Source organism: Podarcis bocagei (assembly GCF_964188305.1).
Source record: "Podarcis bocagei genome assembly, chromosome: 10".
Classification (NCBI taxonomy): domain Eukaryota; kingdom Metazoa; phylum Chordata; class Lepidosauria; order Squamata; family Lacertidae; genus Podarcis; species Podarcis bocagei.
Genome location: NC_138135.1, coordinates 53,669,387 through 53,693,995, shown reverse-complemented (window position 1 = coordinate 53,693,995; position 24,609 = coordinate 53,669,387). Strand labels below are relative to the sequence as shown.

Genomic DNA, 24,609 nt, shown 5'->3' with positions numbered 1-24,609 from the left:
TCGGGTAGCGGCGGGGGGGTGGGGCGGACAAACTCGGCCACCCCAAGTCTATTCGTTTTAAAGGACCCTCGTTTCCGGGTCCTCTTTGAACGCCGCCCTATGCGAGGCAGCCGCTCCTTTCCCGCAACTCTATGGCCGCTCCTCTTTGCAAAGCTCTATTGCGGGAGGTCTATTGGCAGGGCTCTCTATGGTAAACTTCTCGGTTTGGGACGGGCGTCGGAGGGACGCGCAATGGACGCGCGTTTCCGGTGACGTCACCTAACGCGCCGGAAGTGGGTTAGGGACAAGCTCCGTGTTGTGGCGGTCTTGACTGGCGGCGGGTGAGTTGGTTGGTACAGTACAAGGGATTATGGAGGGTGGGTGGGGGGTAGGCGGGAGAGAGAAAAAAGGAGCCCCCCCTCCAATTTCCCATGGCCGGACTCCTTTTTTGGGAGGCGCACGCGCAGAACGGCGTTGCCCGGCGCTTGGGGATCCCTGGGAGCTCACTCCGACTCCTTCGGTTTTCGCCCGGTCCGTTGGCCCGGCGGGGCTAAAATCGCCTCAGGAGAGAAGGGCCAGTTCGGCTGAGGTGATAGCCATGAGCCAGTCGGCCGCAGCCCTGCGCACGTGTCCTCGGAAGGAAGCCCCGCTGAGGGGAATGGGATTTCCTCTTGCGGCAGCGTGGCACTTCGGGAGCCGCCTGCGGGCGAGGGGATTCACGTGTCCCTCACTCAGACGTGGTGTCAGGGGCGCAGTACTACACGTCTACTAGCAGCACGTCTTTAAAAAGCACGCCGGCTGCACGTTGAGTCCCTTTGCTGCTGATTCCGTTCCTGGGTCTCTTTAACAGGAACCCGCCGCCTAGAAATTCCGATGAGACGTCGAAGGGTTGAGAAATGTTCCACCCGGTGAACTTCTGTTGCAGTCGCGTCTGTGCAGAGTTGCAATAATAGTAATGATTTTTTTTTATTTATAAGCCGCCCATCTGGCTGGGTTTCCCCAGCCACTCTGGGCAGCTTCCAGCAACAATACATGAAACGTGCCTTGCATACGACAACAGAAGTGGAAGAGGGGAGAGCTGTGTTACTCTTAACAGAGCCCAAGTTGCTTCCTGTTGCCACCCTCCTCCTTTTCTGCCTTGCTGCAAACTAAACACGCTTGTTGTAAATTAAACACAATTTCTTGTTTGTGTTGGATAATAAATGTGGACCATCCACAAGCCCTTGCCCCATCTAACTAAGGGAATCCACACACAGATCAGGAACCAGGGGTAAAATAGATGAACATGCATGCATTAACTTCTTATGATACTCTGCTTTATGGAGCCAGCATACTGGCTTCCAGCCTTTGGCTTCCGCTTTGTGTGTGTGAGACATACATACCTGCATACCTCAGCCTCCTCTCCCTTTTCCTGCATACCTCAGCCTCCTCGCCCTTGTACGAGCCTATTCTCTTGGAGCTTTTCTTGACACAACCATCTCATTTTTATATGTGTCATGTTACTATTAGGGGAGTAATGCTACTGACCAAAAGGCTCTGCTCCTCAGGTGTCTTCTTTTCCTGCATGGGGTAATCAGTGTTATCGTCCACCCACCCCCTTCAGCAGCTCCTCAAATTCCTGGAAACTGACTCCAAGAGATAGATGACCGTACAGAATTACTTTTGAGGAATTCTGGAAATGAAATTGCTTTTTTGGCTTGTACAGATTTTAGAACCAAATCTTGGTTCTAAATGGTATATATGTGCTGAAGCAGGCACCATATTAGAAAAGATATCCCTACTGGTACTGGAGGGTTCTGTCTCCTGACTGTCAGTAGTAGCTTTTCAGAAGTATTGTAGAAGGTAAGGGAGAGTGGAAGAGTCCCATTGCACAACTGTCTTCATGTTCATAGTTCTTTGGCCCCAACGTAATGTTATTTTGCTTTTAATTGAGATAGATTCATTCCCTCTTTACATTTGTTTTTAAAATACACAGGAACGAATTTATTGGGATTTAAAACATTGTTGAAGAAAGAACAAAAGTAAGTGATTTCAAATGTTATGTCTGTTGAACTAAAATTAGTTCTGATAACAAAGCTCTTTATTTTACACAGTGGGCAAAAAGTTTTTTGAAAAAAATAAAAGCTATAATTGTGGTGTGTTTCAGATTTTTTAAAGTTCTGCTAATGTTAAGTGAAGAGTTGGGGACCATCCTGGACAGATTCTGGGGGTGCAGGGGAGAAGAGGAAGGGGAAGTTCTGTTATGTCAATGGAAATCCATTCTACTGGCACACAGATAGCATTGGATTCAACCCACGGCCTCTTAAAAATGTGTTAAGTAAAATTAAATCATACCCAAACATAAACATGTTTGCTTTCATCTGTTAACTGAATTGATGTATTAGCCATCAAAAAATGAGTTAAATGCTGCTCTTCTGTGTAAAATATGTAACAACCTTAGTAAATACAATGACACACTAGGTCACTTAGAATTTTCAAGCGAATATAATAACTATTTACCCAATCAATCATCTTACATGTCAGATGTATGTAGTATTTGGTCATTGCAAACAGATGTGCTTTAATTATTACATAAATTATTATGCGCACCAGGTCACAAAGTTTATGTGGCTGGATTCAAACGAAGGTGAATCCATGGAAGGAAGAAGTCCTTCTGTGAATTCAAGGGCCTATGATCCAGTTGGGGCATCTACTCACAGGAAGGAGGTAATTTTAACCAGTTCTGCCTCTCTTGTGAACCACCCACATGTTTTAGAAGACCCCAAGCCCTTGGGAGAAAGCCTTTAGTTTAAAAGATAAGTGAGTGAAAACTGACTTCCTCTCACCATTCTTTAGCAGGGACTGAGAACTCTTCTCACAGATACTTTGAATAAAACCTATGTAATTACAGGGCAATGTCTCACTTGCATGGGGGTTCTGTTCTAGGTGTGCATCACTGGGACATTGCAAGCTAGGATTCCCCTGTTCTGCTCTCCCTGTTCCCTTTTGACATGTGTGTCAGCGGAAACATGCACAAGTGGGGAATTGCCTGTACGATGTTTTGAAATTATTTAAATCACCTATGTGTGCTGAAATAGAAGAGCAGTGGACACAATTGAAAATGTAATATCAGAATTTCACTGTAAGCATTGAAATTAAGATGAGATAAGCCATAATAATGAACAAACCTAAATAATTGTTTGGCTTTTTCATGCCGTCTTCTCTCTTTTCCCATATGGTAGTGCCAACCTGGACAATACAGCTAGATTTGGACTAGCCACAAGGCTGCAAGTTCAGTCAGTGAGCTTTGATTCAGTGTTTTACTGCAACAATGCATACAACAGGTACAACAGTAGCTCTACAGGACAGCTTAAGAGAGGGTTTAAATCCTACTGACAGCTTATCAAAAGGTAAAGGTAAATTTAGTAAAAGGTAATTGAGCCATTGCAGAGAAAATGAACAAGCCTTGTGTAGTGTATAATAACACTTTTAAAACAGGTAAAGTTATTTGACCCTTGGGAGTTTATCTCACCTAGACTGAATAGCAGGTAATAATTTAAATACGGAGGTTGTGGCGTGTCAACTTTTCTAGTTACATTTGGTGAGACCAATTTAATTTAGCTATCTATAAATTAAAACCGGCCCACTTGTTCCATGAGAGCATACTGATTAGTCACATTGCAGGAAAATGCGGATATGCCCCAAGGATTATTATCAGTTCTCCAAGGCACAGATAATTGCATGCCCTCATCTTTCACACCTTTGACAAATCCTAGTTTGCATTTATGTCATAAATGAAAAAATTATGGCTTGTGCAAATAGCAGACCATGCTTTAGTATTACAGTATGTGAGCAGGCTTTATTTTTACAAGCTCCCTCCTTGCCTCATGAGTTCAACAAGTCTTAAGCTCGTGTCCTTGCTACTGCTGCACCAAGGAGGAAACAAACCAAAGTCTAGCTTCTTAGGGGAAGTAACCCCCAAGCCAGAATTTGGCTTGTTTTCATCTATAGCAGCAGCAGGAGAGGAGCTGTGTGAGAACTTTTGAGGAACATACACTAGCACTCTGCTCGTTCACATTAAATCATAGTTTGTTTTAAGCTATAATTTAATGTGCTATGTAAACCAGGCCAAATAAGCTTTGAGTTAATTATGTGTAAAATGAAAAATTGGCATATTTCAAATATATAAATTGTCCTAAAATTCTGCACCGGCAAATCATGTCAAAAAAGGATCCTTGAGGTATACTGTTGAATATTTACAGGCAAATGATTAAAAAGAATGCTAATGGCATTGGGAAAGTTTTATTGAAATCAGTTGATGCTTCCAGATAAATAAGTGTCAACTTGGTGTATTAGAATCTTGGGTTTTCCAAGTATAGGACAATGTATCTCATGAAAAGTAGAATACGTATTCAGGTACTTGTACCATCACCCAAGTTTTGACTTTAGGTAATAAAATCTATATCTTTAGTGGCATACAGAAGAGATGATGTGTGGTCTGATGAACGATATGATTATGATAGACTTCCGCGAGAGCGCCTTCCTCCACGTCCTGATGTAAGTATAGTGCCATTAATCTGCATTATGTATTTCCTCCTCATAGTTCTTTGTCTTTATCGTTTTCTTTTCCCAAATCTTTTATCTTGGACTATACACTGAGGATTTCTATTAAAGACACCGAACATTTAACCAGGGGATGCGAGTCAAACTCAAGCAGGGTTATATAGATTGATGTTATGAAAATTGGAATAGGAATCTTGATGGCAGTTCAGTGTAAATTTATCACATATGTTTGGAAATTCAGTAGTCATGAAGAAGAAGAAGAAGAGCTTGGATCTGATATCCCGCTTTATCACTACCCGAAGGAGTCTCAAAGCGGCTAACATTCTCCTTTCCCTTCCTCCCCCACAACAAACACTCTGTGAGGTGAGTGGGGCTGAGAGACTTCAGAGAAGTGTGACTAGCCCAAGGTCACCCAGCAGCTGCATGTGGAGGAGCGGGGACGCGAACCCGGTTCCCCAGATTACGAGTCTACCGCTCTTAACCACTACACCACACTGGCTCTCATGGGTTAATTTAATGCAGGAGCCCCCTTTTAGGGCTCAGGGACACATTTGGAAATCTTAGAAACTGTCGCGAGCACCACAAAATATTTATTTAGACTTTTAATTCTCACAACTTGCCATCAAAAACAGGAGGCAGCCAATCCCCAGAAAGAAAGAAAGGCGCCAAGGGAGGTGGCTGAGGGTACCACATGGGGACGCTAGGTTTTAGGTAAAATGTCCTTTATTGGGCTGTATTGGATCACTGGGGAATACTTTACCTTCTCTACCTCAGTCTACCTTTTGGTGGATGTTAAGAGTAGGCAGAAATGAATTGTTTTGGGGGCAAAGTGCTTAAAAATGTGGCTAGATTTTGTTAAATTGCAAAGAACAGAGTTTTTGTTAAGTTCGTTCCCAAATACCCGTGTTGGGCATTGTGAGACTTTCAAATGGTAGTGAAGCTGCCACCTAATAATAGCCATGCGTTCTTTGCGCATAGGTCCTCTCGCTATTTGCTGGTCTGTGAATCTTTCTTCACACCCCATTTTTTTTAATGATACGTTTGTAACCTGGAAGAAAGGATGTGAACTGAGAAGTTTACAGTTGAGACAGTAAAAGGCAACATTGCAAAGTTTTTATATATCTGTGTTTTGTGTGTGTGTGTGTGTGTGTGTGAGAGAGAGAGAGAGAGAGAGAGAGAGAGAGAGAGAGAGAATTATTGGGAGTTGTAAAAACTTAAACATAAAGCAATTTTCATTTAACAAAATTTATATACCAGTTGAAATCCTGTAAGCAGTTTACAAAATCAATATTACCTTTCTCTTTGAAAACATGGTTATTATATTGGATTGAAGAATTCAGAGAGTAGATATTGGCTCTTCAGAAAGCCAATTAAAATCACATTTGCATCCCAATCCTCGGCAAGTCCATTCAGAAATAAATCCCACTGATTTCCATGAAATGACTCATGAGTACTTTTGCTAACCAGGCTCAAATCCTTTCCAGAAGCAGAGGGCTTTTACCAGTCCTGTCCTGAGGACAAATACAGCCTAGCATAGCTGCAGAACTCATCTTGGATTAATAGAGTTCTGAAATAGTTCAGTACTACCCAATCCATTTCTGAGTTGGTTTTCTCTGATGCCTTAAATGTAAAATGGCTATGTAACGCAAGGGAGCAAAACATAGAATATCTTAGATGCAAAGGTAAGAATAGAAGTCTGATTAAAAAAACACCTGTGTGATGGTTTAGGAACCTTGCCAGTTTTATATGGCAGACTTGAACATCTGGATGGTGCAAAGACTCCTGCAGTAGTAATATCAAAAGTAATATCAGAATTGGCCTTTATAGGGAGAGAAATCGGAGCAGCAATGGAAATTTATAACATTTGCATGTTTTACCCCTAGTCAAGATACAGTTTTGACATACTATATCTTAGACTTGAATAAAATGTCAAAACTGTTCAGTATGAATTTCTTCTATGAAGAAATTAATATTAAATTAAAAAGGGCATTGTTAAGCAAATCCCAGCCCATTTCCAGTGACAATTCAAAGTGGTGGTGCTTCCTTTTTAACGCCCTACATGGCTTATCTAGCTGAACAAAGGAGTGTCTGTTCTCACATCTGTCCATGCCATGAGGTCATCTATAGAAGTCCGTGTTCAAGAACATTTGATGTAAGACCTCTTGGTTGTGGCACCCTGCCTTCGTAATTCCATCTGCAGGAAGGTTTGCCTGGTGCTTACATTATCATTTCAGTTCCCCATGCCTCCCAAATCATTATTTACATGTTGCTTCAATTTCCTGTTTTATCATTGTTTATATGGTATAATTCCCAGAATTCCCATTTTGAGAACTGTTGTTGAAAACGTGGTATAGAAATATCCTAAATATACGAATTCCTTTAAGCCTTAGTGATAACAAATGGGATTTTTTAAAAAGAAAACTTTCTAATTTTTTTCATTTACAGTGTTTGACGAAAGTATTTGACAGCGTAGAAAACCAGGTATTAGTACTAGGTTGTCATTCTTTTTAAGTTTTTAAGCTGGCTTTTGGTAAATCTTGATGGTTTTACTTTTGTGCACCTTTTTCTGGCTTTCACATATGGCACTGTTTGTCGTTACCAAGACAAACTGGTAACTACCATTTGAGCACTCTTCTTTGGCAGGTGCGTTACTCTGGGAGAACTGGGCACTAAGGTTCCTCTGCAACTGTCCAATATATCTGCATGTTGTGACACTTGGCCAGGGGTGAGCAGCGTAGAAAGGCTTCAGAAACATGGAAGAGCGGCTTCTGGCTTCAGTCTTTCCCTCCTTCTTATACATAGGGGAGGGTACATAAACTTAAGGATCCTGTAGTGAGACTAATTCCTGAGAGCCCCCAAGGGCAGAGAAGCTGCCCCATCAGCAGTAGCTGGAGTGGGAATTTTGTGGAGACTATATAACTGCAACACATTAGGGGAAAATAAATCAAAGGAAGTAAAGGTCAAAATACAAACTCATTGAATTTTCTTCTGGTTTGTGATGCTTCTTAATTCCTTTTACAGGAGTCAGAGTGCTCTTCCCATTTTCAACGGGCTGGAGATTGGATGAGATTGAACGACATATATCTAGTCAGTCAGTTTTTTCTGTTTTAATAGCTAAGCAGCAGTAGGATGTAAAAATAGGCAGAACTGCTCTTTGACTATCAATTACTCATTCTATGATGACAGTAATAGTTTACAGAAGAATTTTTTAGTTAAGGATCAGTGCATTTCAATAATTATTAAGTGATTTTGAGGGATCTGCTTTTGGTCCTTTAAATGGTTTTATGTTTCCAATACAGTGGTACCTTGGTTCTCGAACTTAATCCATTCCAGGAGTCCGTTCGACTCCCGAAACTGTTCGAAAACCAAGGCACGGCTTCCAGTTGGCTGTAGGAGGTTCCTGCACTCAAGCGGAAGCTGTGTCGCACGTTCGGTTTCCTAAAAACATTCGCAAACCGGAACACTTCAGGAGCCGATTTGTTCGGCAACTAAGCCGTTCTGGAACCAAGGTTCCACTGTACAAGAAATGCACATAATTATCGCTAAGTTCAACTTTATGTATTCCTGAATATTTTCCATACACAGAATAGTGGATGGATATCTATCTTTGCTATCAATATAAAAATTAGATGTCATGTGTCTTCTGATTTCTATTCCCCAACTTCCTTTAAGGCAGAAGTTATACTAGTTTTGAGAAGCTTAGAAAAATAATTTACAGTAAAAATGGAAAATGTGTATTACCAAAGGATTGGGTCCAGATTTCCTCCTCTGAAAACTGTAAGAGCTCTTCAGTTTGCAGAGGGAATTGGAATCATGCAGATGCTCACCTCTGAATGAAAAATGGGGAGAGCATTTTCATGTATTAGCCTACTTTGCACAGTGTTCAAGAGAGCAGGTTTTCAGGACTTTGCAGAGGGGAAAATAAATTTGTGATAGTTTTCTCTCTGCCTGCTTCCTCTACTGCAAGCATAATCTCGCTGAGCACAATTCTGGATCCAACCCAATATATTTTATTAGTTTGCCTTATTTTGCACTTCCTTTAGAAAAACAATTCCAAAGGATGAAGTGCCTTCCATCAGCTTCAGCTGGTGAGCCAACTGCACCCCTGTCTGGACAGGAATAACTTTAACTTCTGTGGTCTGTGCTCTTGTAACCTCTAGATTAGATTACTGCAATGTGTTATATATAGGGCTGCCTCTTAAGACTGTTTGGAAACTTCAGCTGGTGCAGAATTTGGTGACCAGGCTGCTAATTGGGGCGAGTCAGTTGGAACAAATTATATTGAACCTGGCTCCACTGCACTGGCTGCCAGTTGGTCTCCGGGCCCAATTCAAAGTGCTGGTTTTGACTTATAAAACCTTTAGTGTATCAGGACCGCAATACTTCAAGGACTGCCTCTCCCTATATGAAGCAGCTCAAACCTTGCAATCATCATCCGAAGTCCTTCTTTGTGTGCTTCCCCCATGCAAGGTCTGGAGGGTGGCAACACGAGAACGAGCCTTTCCTGTGGTGGCTCCCTGTTTGTGGAATCCTCTCCCCAGGGAGAGAGGCCTGGTGCCTTCATTACATATCTTTAGGCACCAAGCAAAAACATTTCTGTATAACCAGGCCTTTAGCTGATTAACATTCTGTGGTCTTTTAAATGTGTTTGTGGTGGTAATTGATTTGATTTGATTTTGTTTTATTATCTATTTTGTGTTCTCATTTATCTTCGGAGGAAGGGCAGTAAACTAAACAAGCAAACAGAACAAGTATATAGTAACATTAAATTATTGAAAAGGAAACATAATGGAAGAAGTGTGTAATTTTAGATCTCAGGGTGTGAGTTCCAGTATCATATGAGCAGCGAGGTTCTCCTAAATCTGCCCACAACGTCCCCCGTGCCCTCAAAATCCGCTCTGCTCTGGAGAGTCCTTCACCCCTCTAGAGTAGATTTTGGATGGTATTGGGAAGGCAGAAGGGGGAAGAGGTGACACTGGAAGTCTTATTGTCCCAGTGGATTTCCTTTGTGCAAGCAGATAGATGTAATTAGACATTGCCCTAAATATGGGAAGGCAACTGTAAATTAAGTAGTGGTAAAATCTTAATAGAATGGTGGAAGAAACTGGGCTATTTTGGCATAACTACTCTTTATCCTGATCAGGTGTGTGTGTGTGTGTGTATGCGCGTGTGAGGAAGAGACAAAAAGTGGAAATCCCTGTGAGTTGCCTTGGGTGGGCTCTCACTCCCCTGAAGTGGCTTATAAATAAAACACCATATCACTTTTTAGGAAGACTATGCTCGAGAAGTCAACTTTGCGAACAAGAAACCACCACTTCCAGAGAGACCTGGGGAAGGAAGCTACAGTAGATATGAATATAGTCATGCTCCTGTTGGCTATAGAGATTACGGAGACGGCCGCGGTTTTGCCCACGAAAGAAGAAGTGGACCACCACACAGAATGGTAAGTTAAATTTTTGCCCCTCGCTAGGAATTGTATGCTCCTGATGGGTTTTTTGGGCTTCTATCTTAAATTAACCTGCTCAAAGAAATGGTACCTGAATTTGCACCTCAACCACCATGAAACTTGTTATGCAATCACAATAGGAAAGCAACCACAATGCTTTGATTCTATTTCCTAAAATGTAACACACTAGGGTACCTTTAAAATGGTGCATCAAATCTAGCCTCCTTTTTGCTCATTTCTATAATGGATTTTCATAGTTCCAGGGCACCTTGTTTGGAAGGTGGCTATTACTCCGGGAGAGCTCCGCGGCTCTCCCAGGGCTAGCGGACTGCTTGCCGGCACCCAGAAGCTTGGGGCGCGCTGACCTCAGCACGCCCCAAGCTTCTGTATTAGCGCAGCGGTCCGCTAGCCCTGGGAGACTAGCGGACTGCTTGCCAGCACCCAGAAGCTTGGGGCGCGCTGAGCTCCGCACGCCCCAAGCTTCGGGATTAGCGCAGCGGTCCGCTAGCCCTGGGAGAGGCGCCCGGCTCTCCCACGGCTAGCGGAGACCTTGCCGGCACCCAGAAGCTTGGGGCGTGCTGAGCTCCACACGCCCCAAGCTTCGGGATTAGCGGAGCGCACCTGGGGGGGGGGAAATAATTTCCCCCCCTTTATTTCCCCCCAAAAAAACTAGGTGCGTCTTATGGGCCGGTGCGTCTTATGGGGCGAAAAATACGGTAATTTTGGTTTCATAATATTTAGTAATTTCAGTGTCTGTGAAAGACCTATAGTGTTTTATTTATTGTTGAGAAAGATTCTTAGCAAAGAACTGCTCCAAATATTTGTGAGAGGTATGGTGAAATTGAGAGCCCTACTACTATGTGGATTGTGTTTAAGGTAAGGTAGAAGACTGATGAAGTTTTAATTCTTCAAACTGTATCTTGCATTATACTCAATTTTGCATTGTACAATTTCACTTTTATAGGATGATCCTGGATATAGATGGCAAAGGGACGACCATCCTGCTAGCCGTCAGCCTGATTATAGGTAACTGTGTTTTTAACATAAAATAATTGTGTTTTAATTGCATACACTTCTGATTTTTTTAGAATTATTTTGTTGATATTAAAGATCAATTTGTGCCTAGCAATTTGAATGCCAGGTCTACAAATCAATCTCTCTCTCTCTCTCTCTCTCTCTCTCTCTCTCTCTCTCTCTCTCTCTCATTGGCACTTTAAAGTAAGGGTGGTAGTTTTCATACTGTTCTGCAATGACGCTATAAGTTCCTGAAACGTCTTTACCACTAAATACTTTGAATTCTATCCATGTTCCCGGGTCTTTGATAGTATTTTTTATTATTTTGATTGTTGGTGTGCCAGGCATGAGTAGTGAGAGCTATTTTTGATATTTGCTTCCCAGCCACAGAGCTTTCCGGGACTTGAATCCAATGTTTGTTTGGATAGGATGGGAACTTTTAATCTGATGGGGGAAATAACTGTATTGCTCCTGTTGCTACTGTACTTGATTGGACTCTGCATAGCGGATGATGGGGAGGACCAGATAAGATTGAACACTCCCCTCCCCCCGGTTTGGTGCAATATGGCCTGGGTGCCATGGCATGGTAAAATACCTACCTACCGTGTCACCTAATTCACCGGGCTCTAGGACCTATGAACGCATAAGCTCTTATGCTGCCTGGAACCTTGATTCTGAAAGCTATGCATGCCAGCTATGGCTGCAAGAGTTGGTAAAAGCATGAAAGTGGGTTTTAGAGGTATGTTCAAAGGGAGAGGAAGGAAACGGTAGTTCTTCTGCTCAGTAACGATATTATTGGAATGGCATTCTATGATTATCCATTGCTGGAAGCCACAGGAGTGCTTGCAGGTTTCCCACAGGCATCTGAGAAGTGGATGCTGGACTAGATGGGCCATTGGCCTGATCCAGCAAGCTCTTCTTGTGTTCTTCATAAGGATGAGGAAATATTAACAGGTACAAAGAGAAAGAGGGATCTCCTATAAGCCGGTATGAACTGGTGACAAATCAGGTTTGTAGTTCAAGGTTGGTCAGGTAATACCTACCTATCTGCCTTAAATGAGTTCAAGTTCTAGGATTAGAGCGTGGTGCTGATAATAACAGAGTTGCAGGTTCGATCCCTATATGGGACGACTGCATATCTCTGCATTGCAGAGGGTTAAGCTAGATGCTCCCCAGGGTCCTTTCCAACTCTACAGTTCTATTATTCTAGTGAAATGTGCAGGTGTACTCTCGGGACTGCTGTCTATTGTCCTTGAAGTAGATAGGTAGCCGTGTTGGTCTGCCATAGTCAAAATAAAAAAATTTCTTCCAGTAGCACCTTAAAGACCAACTAAGTTAGTTCTTGGTATGAGCTTTCGTGTGCATGCACACGAAAGCTCATACCAAGAACTAACTTAGTTGGTCTTTAAGGTGCTACTGGAAGAAATTTTTTTATTGTCCTTGAGACATCTTTGACAATGGGTAACTAACCATTGGGGACGCAGGTGGCGCAGTGGGTTAAACCACAGAGCCTAGGACTTGCTGATCAGAAGGTTGGTAGTTCGAATCCCTGCGATGGGGTGAGCTCCCGTTGCTCGATCCTAGCTCCTGCCAACCTAGCAATTCGAAAGCACGTCAAAGTTCAAGTAGATAAATAGGTACCGCTCTGGCGGGAAGGTAAACGGCGTTACCATGTTCTGCTCTGGTTTGCCAGAAGCAACTTAGTCATGCTGGCCACATGACCTGGAAGCTGTACGCTGGCTCCCTCGGCCAGTAAAGCGAGATGAGTGCCGCAACCCCAGAGTCGGCCACGACTGGACCTAATGGTCAGGGGTCCCTTTACCTTTAACTAACCATTGACTTCCAAGTCCAAAGATACTAGAATAAATTACAAATCTGTTTGTAAGCATTTTGATCCCAGTGTAGTGATTAGTTGATGGCAGCATGAATTTGTTAAGAATAAATCCTGCCAGGGCTTATTTTATTGGGTTCCTAGCTCAGTGGATTATTGGAGTGCTGTGGATGTAATTTATCTGGATTTCAGCAAAGCACTTGGCAGAGTTGCTCTTGGCCATTGGGCAAGAAGTGCAGTTGAACAACCGTGAGAGGGCCACAGCTTCGATCAAATCTGTGCGTAGATAAAACTTCACTTCGTTTTCATAGCTTGCCAAGAGATTTCAGCAAGTGTGGCATGCTATTTTAATCTGCAGATCGTCCAAGTGTGTTTGGTTTGTAGTTCAGACTTCAACCTGTGGAGGGCAGTGGTTGACTGACAGAGGGGCAGTTCTGTTTTGTCAGTTTTAATATAAGTATCTGCATCAATGTGTGTGTCTACAATGCTTTATAACACGAGGGTAGGTAGAAGTGGCTGCCTGTGAGCCCCATGTTGAAATGCATGCTGTTAGGATTGCTGAAAAATTAAGGAAGAAATATATCGATCATAATTTTACTAAAATGCATCAATATCATATATATTTTAAATAAGAAGAACATTCTGTACAACAAACATTCATTGCTCATGATCATGCTTTAAAAAAACAGGAAAAAATGAACTATTTACTCAAAAGAAGAAACAAAAACATTTATTGTACATATTCTAGAGAATATTAACAGTTATTGGTGTTTAAATGAAAACTGCTCTTTGATTTCTAAAGTAATAGCAATATTTTTCATTCTGTGTCCAATTTTAGTATCTCCACAACAGCTTTACCAGTATTTGTATATTGTTTTACTATGCAGATAATTAATAAGCTTATGCCAAGTTGTCCTCCTTCTTCTGCATTAGAATCCTGTGTTGGTTAGCTTGTTTCCTTTCTTTTATAGGTGGTGCCTTCTGTCGTCCCGTCCCCCCCCCCCACAATATTTGGAATTAAAATTATTGCTGCCACCAGTATATTCTTTCTGTCACCATAGTTCTTTCTTTTCAAAGCCCTCTCTCTTAGGTTTCCCAGTAGAATAACAGTAGCGTTTAATTCGAATTTCTGCTTTCATCTGCCTTCCTAATTACTTCAATCTAAAAAAAATGGTAAAAGTTTTCTATTGCTTCCACATCTGTAGAATGTTGTGGTCTTTCTTGGTATATAAACATTTTCCCCAGCTACCTTTGATTCCTGATTTTGTTTCATGTATTTTCGTTAGAATGTTACAGATTTTTGACATTTACGTTGAAATTGTATTTTGAAATTGTATGAGAGGTATGAATTAATTAGAATTACCCTGAAGTGACATTAAGCATCATTTCATTTGTAAACATGGCCTGTTAAACTGTAGGGAGTATTGCTTTCATTTGTTAATGTTATGTATTTTGGTATTTTTATATTATAAACTGCCTTTTGATCTTTGGATGAGTGCAGTATTGAAATTTAACAATCTGACAAACATTTAATAGGTTTTATTGCTTATCTGAATAAATTAGTTGTAAGAAACTGTATTGGTGGGGGGATTTGGTTTGCTTCTAAGTTCATTCCAGATATAATTGTATCCATGACTATATTGGATGGATTACCCTCTTGGACTTAATCCGATGTCCATTCCTTTAGTGATACCCCTGTTTGCTTTTCTGCCTTGTGGATTTACAGGTGATCAAAACAATGCATCAAAACTTTAAGGACTTAACATCATTATCTATTTCTTAAAACCTGCCACTTCATTAAATGTCATAGACTTGAGTGTTTAAAGGAAAAAAAATGGCATGCACTTTAAATCTTTCTCTTTTCTAACTTAAAACTGGATCAAATGGTAGGCATTGTTTGAAGTGCAGTAGTGACCTCCAATGGCCAAACAGAATAAATATTACATTTGAGCTTCTCTTGATAACAGGATCAAATCAATAAATGCAAACCAACTTTGAATCAGTGTCTGTGAAATTATACTTAAGATTCCGTAAACCTGATACATTTCTGCTGCTTCATGTGAACAGTGAAGCTTCCTCAGTTTCGACTACTATATTTCTCAGTCGTAAGGAAAATCTCTTCCCCCCCCCTTGCCAACACATCATGAGTTCAGATGAGGGTCACTCATTCCAGGTGCATTTTATTTACTTCTGTAATAGCACAGTACTGTATGCTCTTAGCAGGGAGAAATTGGGATGGAGCTGATTAGGATCTTCGGGGAAAGGGTGGCTAATAAATGCCATTGTGTGATTTATTGGCCTGCGGATTGGCCTGCTCTCTCATCAGATGAACAGTTTTAACAAGTCTTGGAGAAGTGTTTTTACGTCTGAAACCTTTTGAGAGAAAGAAGTTTTTGTGTGTGCGTTGCATATGTGAATGCCAAAAATGGTTTTGGTTCTTAGGAACCAGCACTTCCTTTCCATCTTTCACATACTGTCACAATGTCTGGATGCATTCCCTGGTCTGGATGCATTCCCTGGTCTGTTCCATGACCTTGCTCCTAAAAGATGTGTTTGCATGAAGGCTTGCTTTGTTAGCAATGGAGTAAGAAGGCTATAAGCAGTTACTTCTCCTCTTTTTGTGTTTTCTGGATTACTTGATGTGGTTTAAAGACTCCAAAAGCAGTTCTGTTTTTAGGCAAAGAGCTAGTTTATATAGATTTTATTTTGGTAGTGTTTAGCTGGTGAGAAGCCATTTAATATCGATATTAACAGTACAAGATATGAATTCTGCTCTTTATTCATCCAAGGCCACTAATAGTATTTTTATGTTTGAAGGCTAGAACTGAAGAAATAGGCATATTGTTTAGTATTCCTATTCCATGGTTGACTCATTTTTGCAATCCTAAAGATGGACATATCTGCAAAGTTGAAATTCACACTGGAAGTTTTTTGAGGGGAGAGAGAATATTAGATTCTATTAGGTGCTTTTATTTAGAATTTGGCATGCTACTGCTGCTACATTAAGTGCTTCATAACAACAACAAAAACTTGTTAATGTAGAATGTTTTAATGCAGTGCATTTAAAAGTAGCACAAAAGGAATCGTTTTCTTCGCTGCCGCCATCAGCAGCTGAAAAAACAAGAGAGTGAGCAAACATTTGGAGATCCAAGTGACTTCTTTAAAGAGACTGTCACTGCTTCCAGAGCATTGGCTCTGGGAAACACAAACCCTCTTTGTGGAATGAGAGAAAGAACAACACATTCAGCACCACAAGCCTGTAAATTTAAGCAGCTAAGGGGATGTTGAACATCTAAGTAAAGCTATTCCCACCCTGCCAGTAACTTAAAATGCAGTCCCAAGTGTGTTTACTCAGAAGTAGGTCCTATTTGAACACAGTGGAAGTTGCTTCCTAGAAAGTGGGACCATCATTTGTCTTGTCTTGATTCTGCTTCGGCCAACTTGCTGGCATTCCATTCTGCTTTACTTATTAGAGCAAGCATGTGACGAGGGCTTGAGCTTTGTCATAAAATGAGTTTATTGATGTTGTGAAACCTAGGTCCCAACTATTTGCTCCAAGAGCTTAGTTGCCTTTTCTTTTAATGCCAAGCTTCCTTTGCTAATTGATGCTTGCCCCTTTAACCAGTTTTTGTTGTTGTTTATTTGCCAACCATATTTTTCATATGCTAAGAGGTGTTTGTGATATCTGAGATAACGCATATGGCTCTCATTGACACCTTATAACTCTTGTGAGAGAATGAAACAGACTGTGTGGAAGGTTTGTAGGCAATTTCCTTTTGAGGAAAGTGAGAAATTAGTTCAGTAGGAAATAAAACCAAGATTTGAAGGAGGTGAAGACAAAAGACAGAAGCGATAAGGCATGGAAGTGTGAAGAAAATGCTCCTATGAGCAAGGGACAGCAGGATGTAGGCAGAAAATGGACGGGTGGGAGGAGACTTCACTTTGTCTCCCTACTGCTGTCTTGGCAACAAGAGAATGCAGCCATTGGTTGCAACCAAAATGTCACAAAATAGTGACCAGGCTTACAGGTCCTTTAGAGCACATTGGGAAGTGCATACATACCTGGAACTGAAATTGATAGATATTGCCACAGTTATTTTTGTATTAGTGGTGCAGACTGTTCATTGCATTCCTCCCAAGAGCCTAATGCTTGCTTTCAGCATTGAAGGCGCTCTGCAAAGTGTACACTAGAGGGCTCTTTCCCCCCATTTACCATTAATTTAACTGCTCCATCTCCGTGTGGCTCTCTGTGGATCATACACTTAAAGCACAAACTTACAAAGAGACTGAAGTAAAGCAATAAAATAACCCATGTTTCAGTTTCCTTTAAATATCTCCCTTTTATTGCATAGCAATATAACGGTTGTAAAAGCCAAGTGAAGATGTGAACAAGTTTCAGGTCACTTTAGTGCATTTCCTGGCTGGTCCGTGGACATTCCTAATCTAGATCTAGTTGGTGTTGGTTTCCACACTTCTAAACTTTATGTGAATCTTCATGGTTTGAAATTTGACTCTAGTTTTTAATGCAGTTTTTTCCTGTACGGTTGAGTTATTGCCCAACTACCCCCCAACTTTTGGCTGTTGGATCTTTTGATGGAATTTTGTTTTCATAATCTTTTTTTAATGATCATCGATCTAAACTAGTGTTTCCCAAACTTGGGTCTCCAGCTGTTTTTGAACTACAACTGCCATCATCTCTGACCACTGGTTCTGCTAGCTTAGGGATGGTGAGAGTTATAGCTTATAAGATATGAAAATTCCATGTTTCTTCCCAAGGTACCTTATTTCTAGGAGGGATACATTAGACTGCCCTATTGGAAACCTACAAAGCTACACCAACCTATGCCAAATGTTGATCTCCCTTTGGATGTTGTCAGTTTAGCCATATGAGAAGATGAATGTCTATTTCAACTTGAGAATGTGAAAAGATCCATGAGTTTGAAAGGAAAGATTTGCAGCTATGACAGATCATGGGCTGTATCCCGCTACGTTCTACTCTGAATAGACCTGTTGAAATTAATAAGGTAAAGGTAAAAAAGTAAAGGACTCGTGGACAGTTAAGTCCAGTCAAAGGTGACTATGGGGTTGCAGTGCTCATCTCGCTTCAGGCCGAGGGAGCCAGTGTTTGTCCACAGACAGCTTTCCGGGACATGTAACCAGCATGACTAAACTGCTTCTGGCGCAACGGAACACCGTGACAAGTCCCAGAGCGCATGGAAACACCGTTTACCTTCTCGCCGCAGCGGTACTTATTTATCTACTTGCACTGGTGCGCTTTCAAACTGCTAGGTTGGCAGGAGCTGGGACAGAGCAACAGGAACTCACTCGGTTGCAGGGATTCAAACTGCTGACCTTCCGATCGGCAAGTCCAAGAGGCTCAGTGGCTTAGACCACAGCACCACCCACGTCCCTGGCATTGAAATTAATAAACCTAAGTTAGTTGTGTCCATTAATTTCAGTCGGTCTACTCTGAATAGGACCAACATTCATTGCAATCCAATGAAGGTTGCTATTTATCCTTAGAAAGGTAAAGTGAATATGGAGAAGAAACCTCTGAAGATGTGATCTACCAAATAATAATATTTTTTTATTTATATTTCACCCATCTGGCTGGGTTTCCCCAGCCACTCTGGGCGGCTTCCAACCAAATATTAAAAACAATACAGCGTGCTTGCGTCTCAGGCTGCCCATTCAGAGTGTTTATCCTGTCTTCTGCACTCATTTCTGCGCTCTGTGCACTGCACTTGAATCAGCCTCTTGGCTCCCTGAGAATAATTTTCAGCTGAAGAAAATCACAAGTAGAGATGTATAAGACATTAGAGGAAGTTGGAGGAAGAGCTCTGCTGGATCTCACCATCCTGTTCTCACAGTGGCCAACCAGATGCCACGGGGAAGCCCACAAGCCGGACGTGAGGGCAACATTCTCCCCACTTGTTTTCCCCAGCAGCTGGTACGCAGAGACACACTGCCTCTTGACAGTGGAGGTTGAGCATAGCCATCGATCCTAATCACCATTGGTAGCCCTACCTCCCACAAATGTATCTAATCCTCTTCTAACGCCATCCAAGTTGGCAACAATCACCGTGTATTTTACACCGATGCTTTTCCTTCTTGGAAAATACTTTAAAGCCCTTCATGGCCTAGGACCCTTGTACCTATGGGACCGCCTCTCCTGGTATGCCCCGTGGAGGACCTTAAGGTCCATAAATAGCAACATCCTAGAGGTCCTGGGCCCTAAGGAAGCTAGATTAACCTCAACCAGAGCCAGGGCCTTTTCAACACTGGCTCCGGCCTGGTGGAATGCTCTGTCTCATGAGACCAGGGCCCTGCAGGATCTGATTTCTTTCCGCAGGGCCTGTAAGACAGAGTTGTTCCGCCTGGCCTTTGCCTTGGAATCAACATGTTTCCCTCCCCCTCTTTCCTTTTCCCTTTATCCTTCTGTGATGGAACTCCTTTTGGGGACTTACCTGGCTTTTTTCGGTCCCATGTAGGACCAGTCTGAATAGTTTGCTGTGGTGAAGATTTGACGTTTTCATCCCCAAAAAGTTTTTGATTTGAGTTTCTATTGAAATGAGGCTGCATTTTAATGTTGTCTTTTAATCTTGTTTTTAACTTGTATCTTAATCAATTGTTTTTTATCTGGCGTTAGCCGCCCTGAGCCTGGTCTTGGCTGGGGAGGGCGGAGTATAAATAAAATTTATTATTATTATTAATAATAATAAACTGATTTGTCTCAGAGGAAAGATTCAATAGAAGATGGGTACTTGCTTCAGGTATTTAGTTATGTGCTCCTAGAATTTTGACATTTAAGTAATTTTAATTTCTTTTTATGGGAATTTGAAAGGGACCTGAGAGACGGCATGCGCCGGAAACCCGTCTATCCTCACTATGCGAGAGATCGATCCCCGCATAAGAGAGATTCTCCTTACTTCAGGGAATCGCCGGTCGGCCGAAGGGATTCCCCCCACAGCAGATCTGGGTCCAGCGTCAGCAGCAGAAGTTACTCTCCCGACAGAAGCAAAGCCTATGCCTACCACCAGTCCCAGCATAGCAGAAGTATGTCATCTTTACCTAAAAGAAATATTTCTCAACAAGGTAATAGAGGATGGATGGAAACTAACATTAGTGAGCTGGCACTGACTTCCCCTATATACAAGGTCACAATGCTAAGTGCTTGAGGGAATTCAGCTCCTCGCTCTAAGGTTTGTAGCTAGTTGCATCCCTGCACTTTTTGAGAAGGCTCTTTGATCCACAAGTTTCTATGAGTCCAAAAGAAGGCAGGAGTTGATTTTTGCCCAGTTCCACCTTTCTTCTGCAGTTGGCATGTATTAAAGGTAAAGGGACACCTGACCATTAGGTCCAGTCGTGACCAACTCTGGGGTTGCGGCGCTCATCTGACTCTATAGGCTGAGGGAGCCGGCGTTTGTCTGCAGGCAGCTTCCGAGTCATGTGGCCAGCATGACTAAGCTGCTTCTGGAGAACCAGAGCAGCGCATGGAAACGCCGTTTACGTTCCCGCCGGAGCGGTACCTATTTATTGACGTGCTTTCAAACTGCTAGGTTGGCAGGAGCAGGGACCGAGCGACGGGAGCTCACCCCGTTGCGGGGATTCAAACCGCCGACCTTCTGATCGGCAAGTCCTAGGTTCTGTGGTTTAACCCACAGAGCCACCTGCGTCCCATTATATCATTACAAAGGCTCCTCAAACTCCTTTCAGCAAATTTTGCGCTGGTGCGTGGTCAGCACAAGGAGAAACTGCCCCAAATTGCCTCCCCTCCCCTCTTCTGGTGCAGAGATCGCATATCACATCCTTTCTCTAGAACAGATTTTGGGCTGGTGCAGTGGGAAGGCGAGGAAGATGAAGTCCCATTGTATGAGTGAAGTCTGTCCGACTCGTGCAAAAACTGCACAGGATAAAAGAACATGTCTATACATCATGGAAGCTTTGGGTTTATGCAGATTGAACCAACCAATTTTGCTAGTATTTTATTATGTGTGATCATGTGATTTATAAAGGCAGTGGAATGCATTAAAGAATCGCTTGATAGCAGAAGAGGTGATCACAGGAAAGCATTCAAAGTCTGGAAGCCTCAAGTAAGGGAAATTTTGAGATCCTTCATTTGCTTTGGGTTTACATTGAAATTGCTTTGCATGCCTAAAAGTAAACTCCTCTGCTGGTTTACCCAGATGCAAGTCTCACCAAATTCAATAAGGCTTACTCACACAAAAGTGGGTCTAGTATTACCCAGCTGGTGAAAAGGTGATTCGGAAATATTAATTCACGTTACGTTTATTTTAAAAATAAAGGAACAATCATGTACATTAACAACACAAGTCTTCAGTATTTTAGATGATTTAAGTCTGTGGAGGTCCAAAGTTCTGTCCTCACCCCACCCCAAAATCTGATAAGTGGGCTTGGATGGAGAAAAGTCCATTTCAGGTTTTTACAGAGGAAGGAGAGACAGTCTAATAATCCACCATATAACTCAAACAGAACCCACTGCCATTATGCAGCTGTGTAACAGTTTCATTTTCAAATGCTTTTCTTCATATGACTAATAAAACACTTATGTTGTTGTCCATTTAGGTAAAGAGAAAAGCGCCTCTCAGTCCTTGAAAACGTCAAGAGATGTCTCTCCCTCAGGAACAGCAGCAGGGCCACCTTCAAAGGTGAATTCATTAGTAGACTTCAATAGTAAAAGATAGTAAATTGAATTCAGGAAGTCTCCGTTACATCCTGGCCTCTTTGTTTTAGATTTTTTCAAATACTAGGGAGACCTGCATTTGTTTTTGCCTTTTAAAGTTCCTATTTCTACAACTCTATAGTGTGGATTCTCAAGGTGTAAGTTTGTTGGTTGTGCTAAGAGAGGGCGAATTCCTTCACAGGTCTTAGCAGATGTTCAAAAGTTTGATTAAGCTCTCTCCCTGGTCCTATCCTTTTGCAGTGGTTTTAAGTTCAAAGCGTTGGCAAAAGTCCTTTACAACCTGGGACTAGGATAGCTAAAATATAATCTCACCCATTTTATACCCAGCTGATTGCTGCACTCTGCAGGAGAGGGCCTCAACAAACCCTCTTAAGTGGAGATTTTTATCCAAGTCTGTTGGATTTGAAATTGTTTTTATTGCTGATGTTTTTTATTGTTCAATTGCTTTAGGATGTTTCATCGGAAGTGAGTCATAAATGAAATGAAGCAGGCTTAATATTTCAGTAGTTGTTGAAAACATTTCTTTTCTTCCAAGTCTTCCTCAGTTAGTCCTTCCCCCCCCCCTTTCTCTCTGCCATTTTTTAATTTTTGCTGGTTTTTATGTTTTAAATAGTGTTTTTATTATTGGTTTTCTTTTATATTTTATTTCTCTACCTCAATCAGCCATTCTGTAAATGTAGTTTATAAATTTTGAAATAAATAAAATGTACTGTTCTCCGCCTCCTAAACATGATAAGTAGATGGATCATGCAGGAGGCCTGCCCCCCCCCCCCCGTGTCTCCTGTACTCTTGTCCTTCCCTTCATTGCTTTGCTTTACAGCTTTATCTTGCTACCCAAGATTGCCCTCTTAATGTGAATTTGAAACCAGCTTCCGAAACGGGTTTCAAATTCTGGTTATGAAGGCAACTTGCTGGCATTAACCATAGTCAGCAATATGTTTTTTATATTTTGCAGAAAGCCGCCCAAGAGTGGCTGGGGAAACCCAGCCAGATGGGTGAGGTATAAATAATGAAATTGTTATTATTAGGAGTAATAAGGGGAAGGTGCATGCAAGCCAGTTGGATGCTTCTGAGCTCTTAACTGTTCAGGAGATTGGGAATACAATGTCAACTCTGAACCATTATTTGGTACGTTACATTTAATTTATTGCTCATGGGTTGTCCTTGAAAAGTATCATTTTCTCTCTGAAAAATTGGACCTTTTGTATCTTTCACAGAGTCCCTTCAACTGTAAATTTCCTTTTTTATTTTTATTTTTTAGAGCGTTAATATAGAAGCTAGTTTTTGTAACAGTAGCGTTTTGCAAGTATTGGTTCTTTAAAACTTCTCCTTTAAGCTTCTCTGTGTATTTCAGTGCATTTGATGTTGGTGTATTGTTATTACATATATTTATCTTCCTTCTGACACACCCTCTCACTTTCTGGGCTCTCACCCAGGATCCAAACAAATTCTCCGCTCACCCACAAAAGTCTCACAAAAAGGAAAGTCCCTAGAAACAGCGGACTCACCCTAGTCTCTCACTCGAGACTTGCTTTTTATGGGCAGGCTGGAGGCACTTCCTCAGGCTGCCCACAGCTGTGTCCTATTTTGCTGCCCCTCTCCACACCCAATTCCAGGTACAGCAGGTTTGTTACATTAACAGCCACACTCTGGGCACTGGCGGAGGAAGAGGAGTGCCGGGGGGAGCACACAGCCCCTTGGCAGCACAATCCCGGTAGGGTACCATCGTGGCAGCTCCTGCAGGCGACGTGCTCCACCCCCAGGACACGTGCCACACCCCCAGGACATGTGCCACACCCCCAGGACGTGCGCCAGCCCCGCCCCCGCCTGCTCTCCGCCACTGACTGGGGTTTCTTTTTTCTCACCAGGCCTTGGAGAAAAGTAGCCGCTTGTCAGAAAAGGAGCTTGCAGAGGCTGCAAGTAGGTGGGCAGCTGAAAAAGCAGAGAAGACAGACACAAGCAGCGTACCTGAAATTTCAGATTATGAAGTAAGTTAAAAATAATAATTTGCCACTGTGCAGTATTTGGCTGTCTTAAATTTTCATGTACGTCCAAATTAATGACTGAGCAGAACTCCAAACTTGTCTGATAGCAGAGCCATGTAACCAGTAAGTTCTACTCAGAATAGAGCCATTGAAATTAATGGACCTAAGTTAAGTGGACCTAAGTTAAGTTTGCCAACTTTATACAATGACTACCTTTGGGAATTGCACTGTTCTGCAAATTTGGGTCTGGAAACCATTGCCTGAATAGTGAGTCAGACTTCTTGATAGTTCTGATTCAGCAGTTTCACACTTTGAAATTCTTGTTCCTTTTCTTCAGTAAAGGAATTTCAAAGAGAGATTTTCCTGTCATATTCCATGTGCAGCCTCTCAACCAACACTGTTTCTCAGCTCCCACTGCATCAGATCCAGAACACAAATCCATGCTCATCTGAAAAACTGGTTTCTCTGATATTTATCTAGGAGAGAAAAACTCCAAAATGCTGAGAGCGTTCCTCCATAGCAGGCACAAGACTATAACTCTTTGTCTTTTTGCATCCTAGATTCAACTGGCTTTTGCTGCATTGTGTCAGTTACGTGTTTTCCTTATTCTCTCATTCCTGCCCTTACACAGATTGTACATTAACTGCATAAAATTACTGTACCTTTCTTAAAGGCTGCATCCTCAGAACCGTTATATGCAGAACGCCACGAAGAAACTGGCGCCAGCATACCAGACAATAATGAATTGTTTGAAGACAGCCCACATGTTAGTCGTTCCAAAGCAATCGCAGCAAAGACAAAGGAGATTGAACAGGTAACCCTCACCTCTGGTAGTTGTTGTTCTCTGATTCTTTGTAATTATTGTTTATTTCATTATTAAGTTTATTTAGGATGGAATCCTGAAAATCCATAAGAAGAAAAAATCCTTTTTAAAAAGACTTGCTTGGTGGCTGCAAGTACTTTAAAACTTGCATGAAGGCAAGTCTCAGGGTTAAAAAAATTTTTTAATGACTAAATGAGTCGCTGTAATGGGGCAAACATGGGTGCTGCCATGTGCTTCTGTGATTTCTGCCAGCTGGTATTTTAACCAGTGTGGTGTAGTGGTTAA

At 41.9% G+C, this 24,609-nt stretch overlaps 1 protein-coding gene and 1 long non-coding RNA gene across 16 annotated transcripts in view; both read left to right on the top strand.

Moving 5' to 3' along the window:
* The first annotated feature begins 234 nt into the window (after positions 1-234).
* Positions 235-24,609, top strand: part of PPHLN1 (periphilin 1) — a 29,221-nt gene continuing 4,846 nt past the window's right edge. Inside the window, exons 1-12 of one of the 15 annotated variants that reach the window (XM_081211772.1) lie at positions 305-320; positions 1,955-2,000; positions 3,201-3,368; positions 4,430-4,515; positions 6,967-7,002; positions 7,543-7,608; positions 9,791-9,964; positions 10,932-10,993; positions 19,657-19,907; positions 21,399-21,481; positions 23,385-23,504; positions 24,175-24,315. In XM_081211772.1, coding sequence (XP_081067898.1) covers positions 3,290-3,368; positions 4,430-4,515; positions 6,967-7,002; positions 7,543-7,608; positions 9,791-9,964; positions 10,932-10,993; positions 19,657-19,907; positions 21,399-21,481; positions 23,385-23,504; positions 24,175-24,315 — 1,098 coding nt within the window. In that variant the 5' untranslated portion in view covers positions 305-320; positions 1,955-2,000; positions 3,201-3,289. Of the gene's footprint in view, positions 333-843; positions 932-1,954; positions 2,001-3,200; positions 3,369-4,429; positions 4,516-6,966; positions 7,003-7,542; positions 7,609-9,790; positions 9,965-10,931; positions 10,994-19,656; positions 19,908-21,398; positions 21,482-23,384; positions 23,505-24,174; positions 24,316-24,609 lie in introns of those variants that run through there. The other 14 variants (XM_081211779.1, XM_081211774.1, XM_081211765.1 and 11 more) reach the window with 14 other exon arrangements.
* LOC308596633 lies at positions 11,000-14,385 on the top strand. The gene is made up of 2 exons (XR_014012587.1): positions 11,000-12,238; positions 12,427-14,385. It is a non-coding gene; the product is annotated as an uncharacterized lncRNA (long non-coding RNA).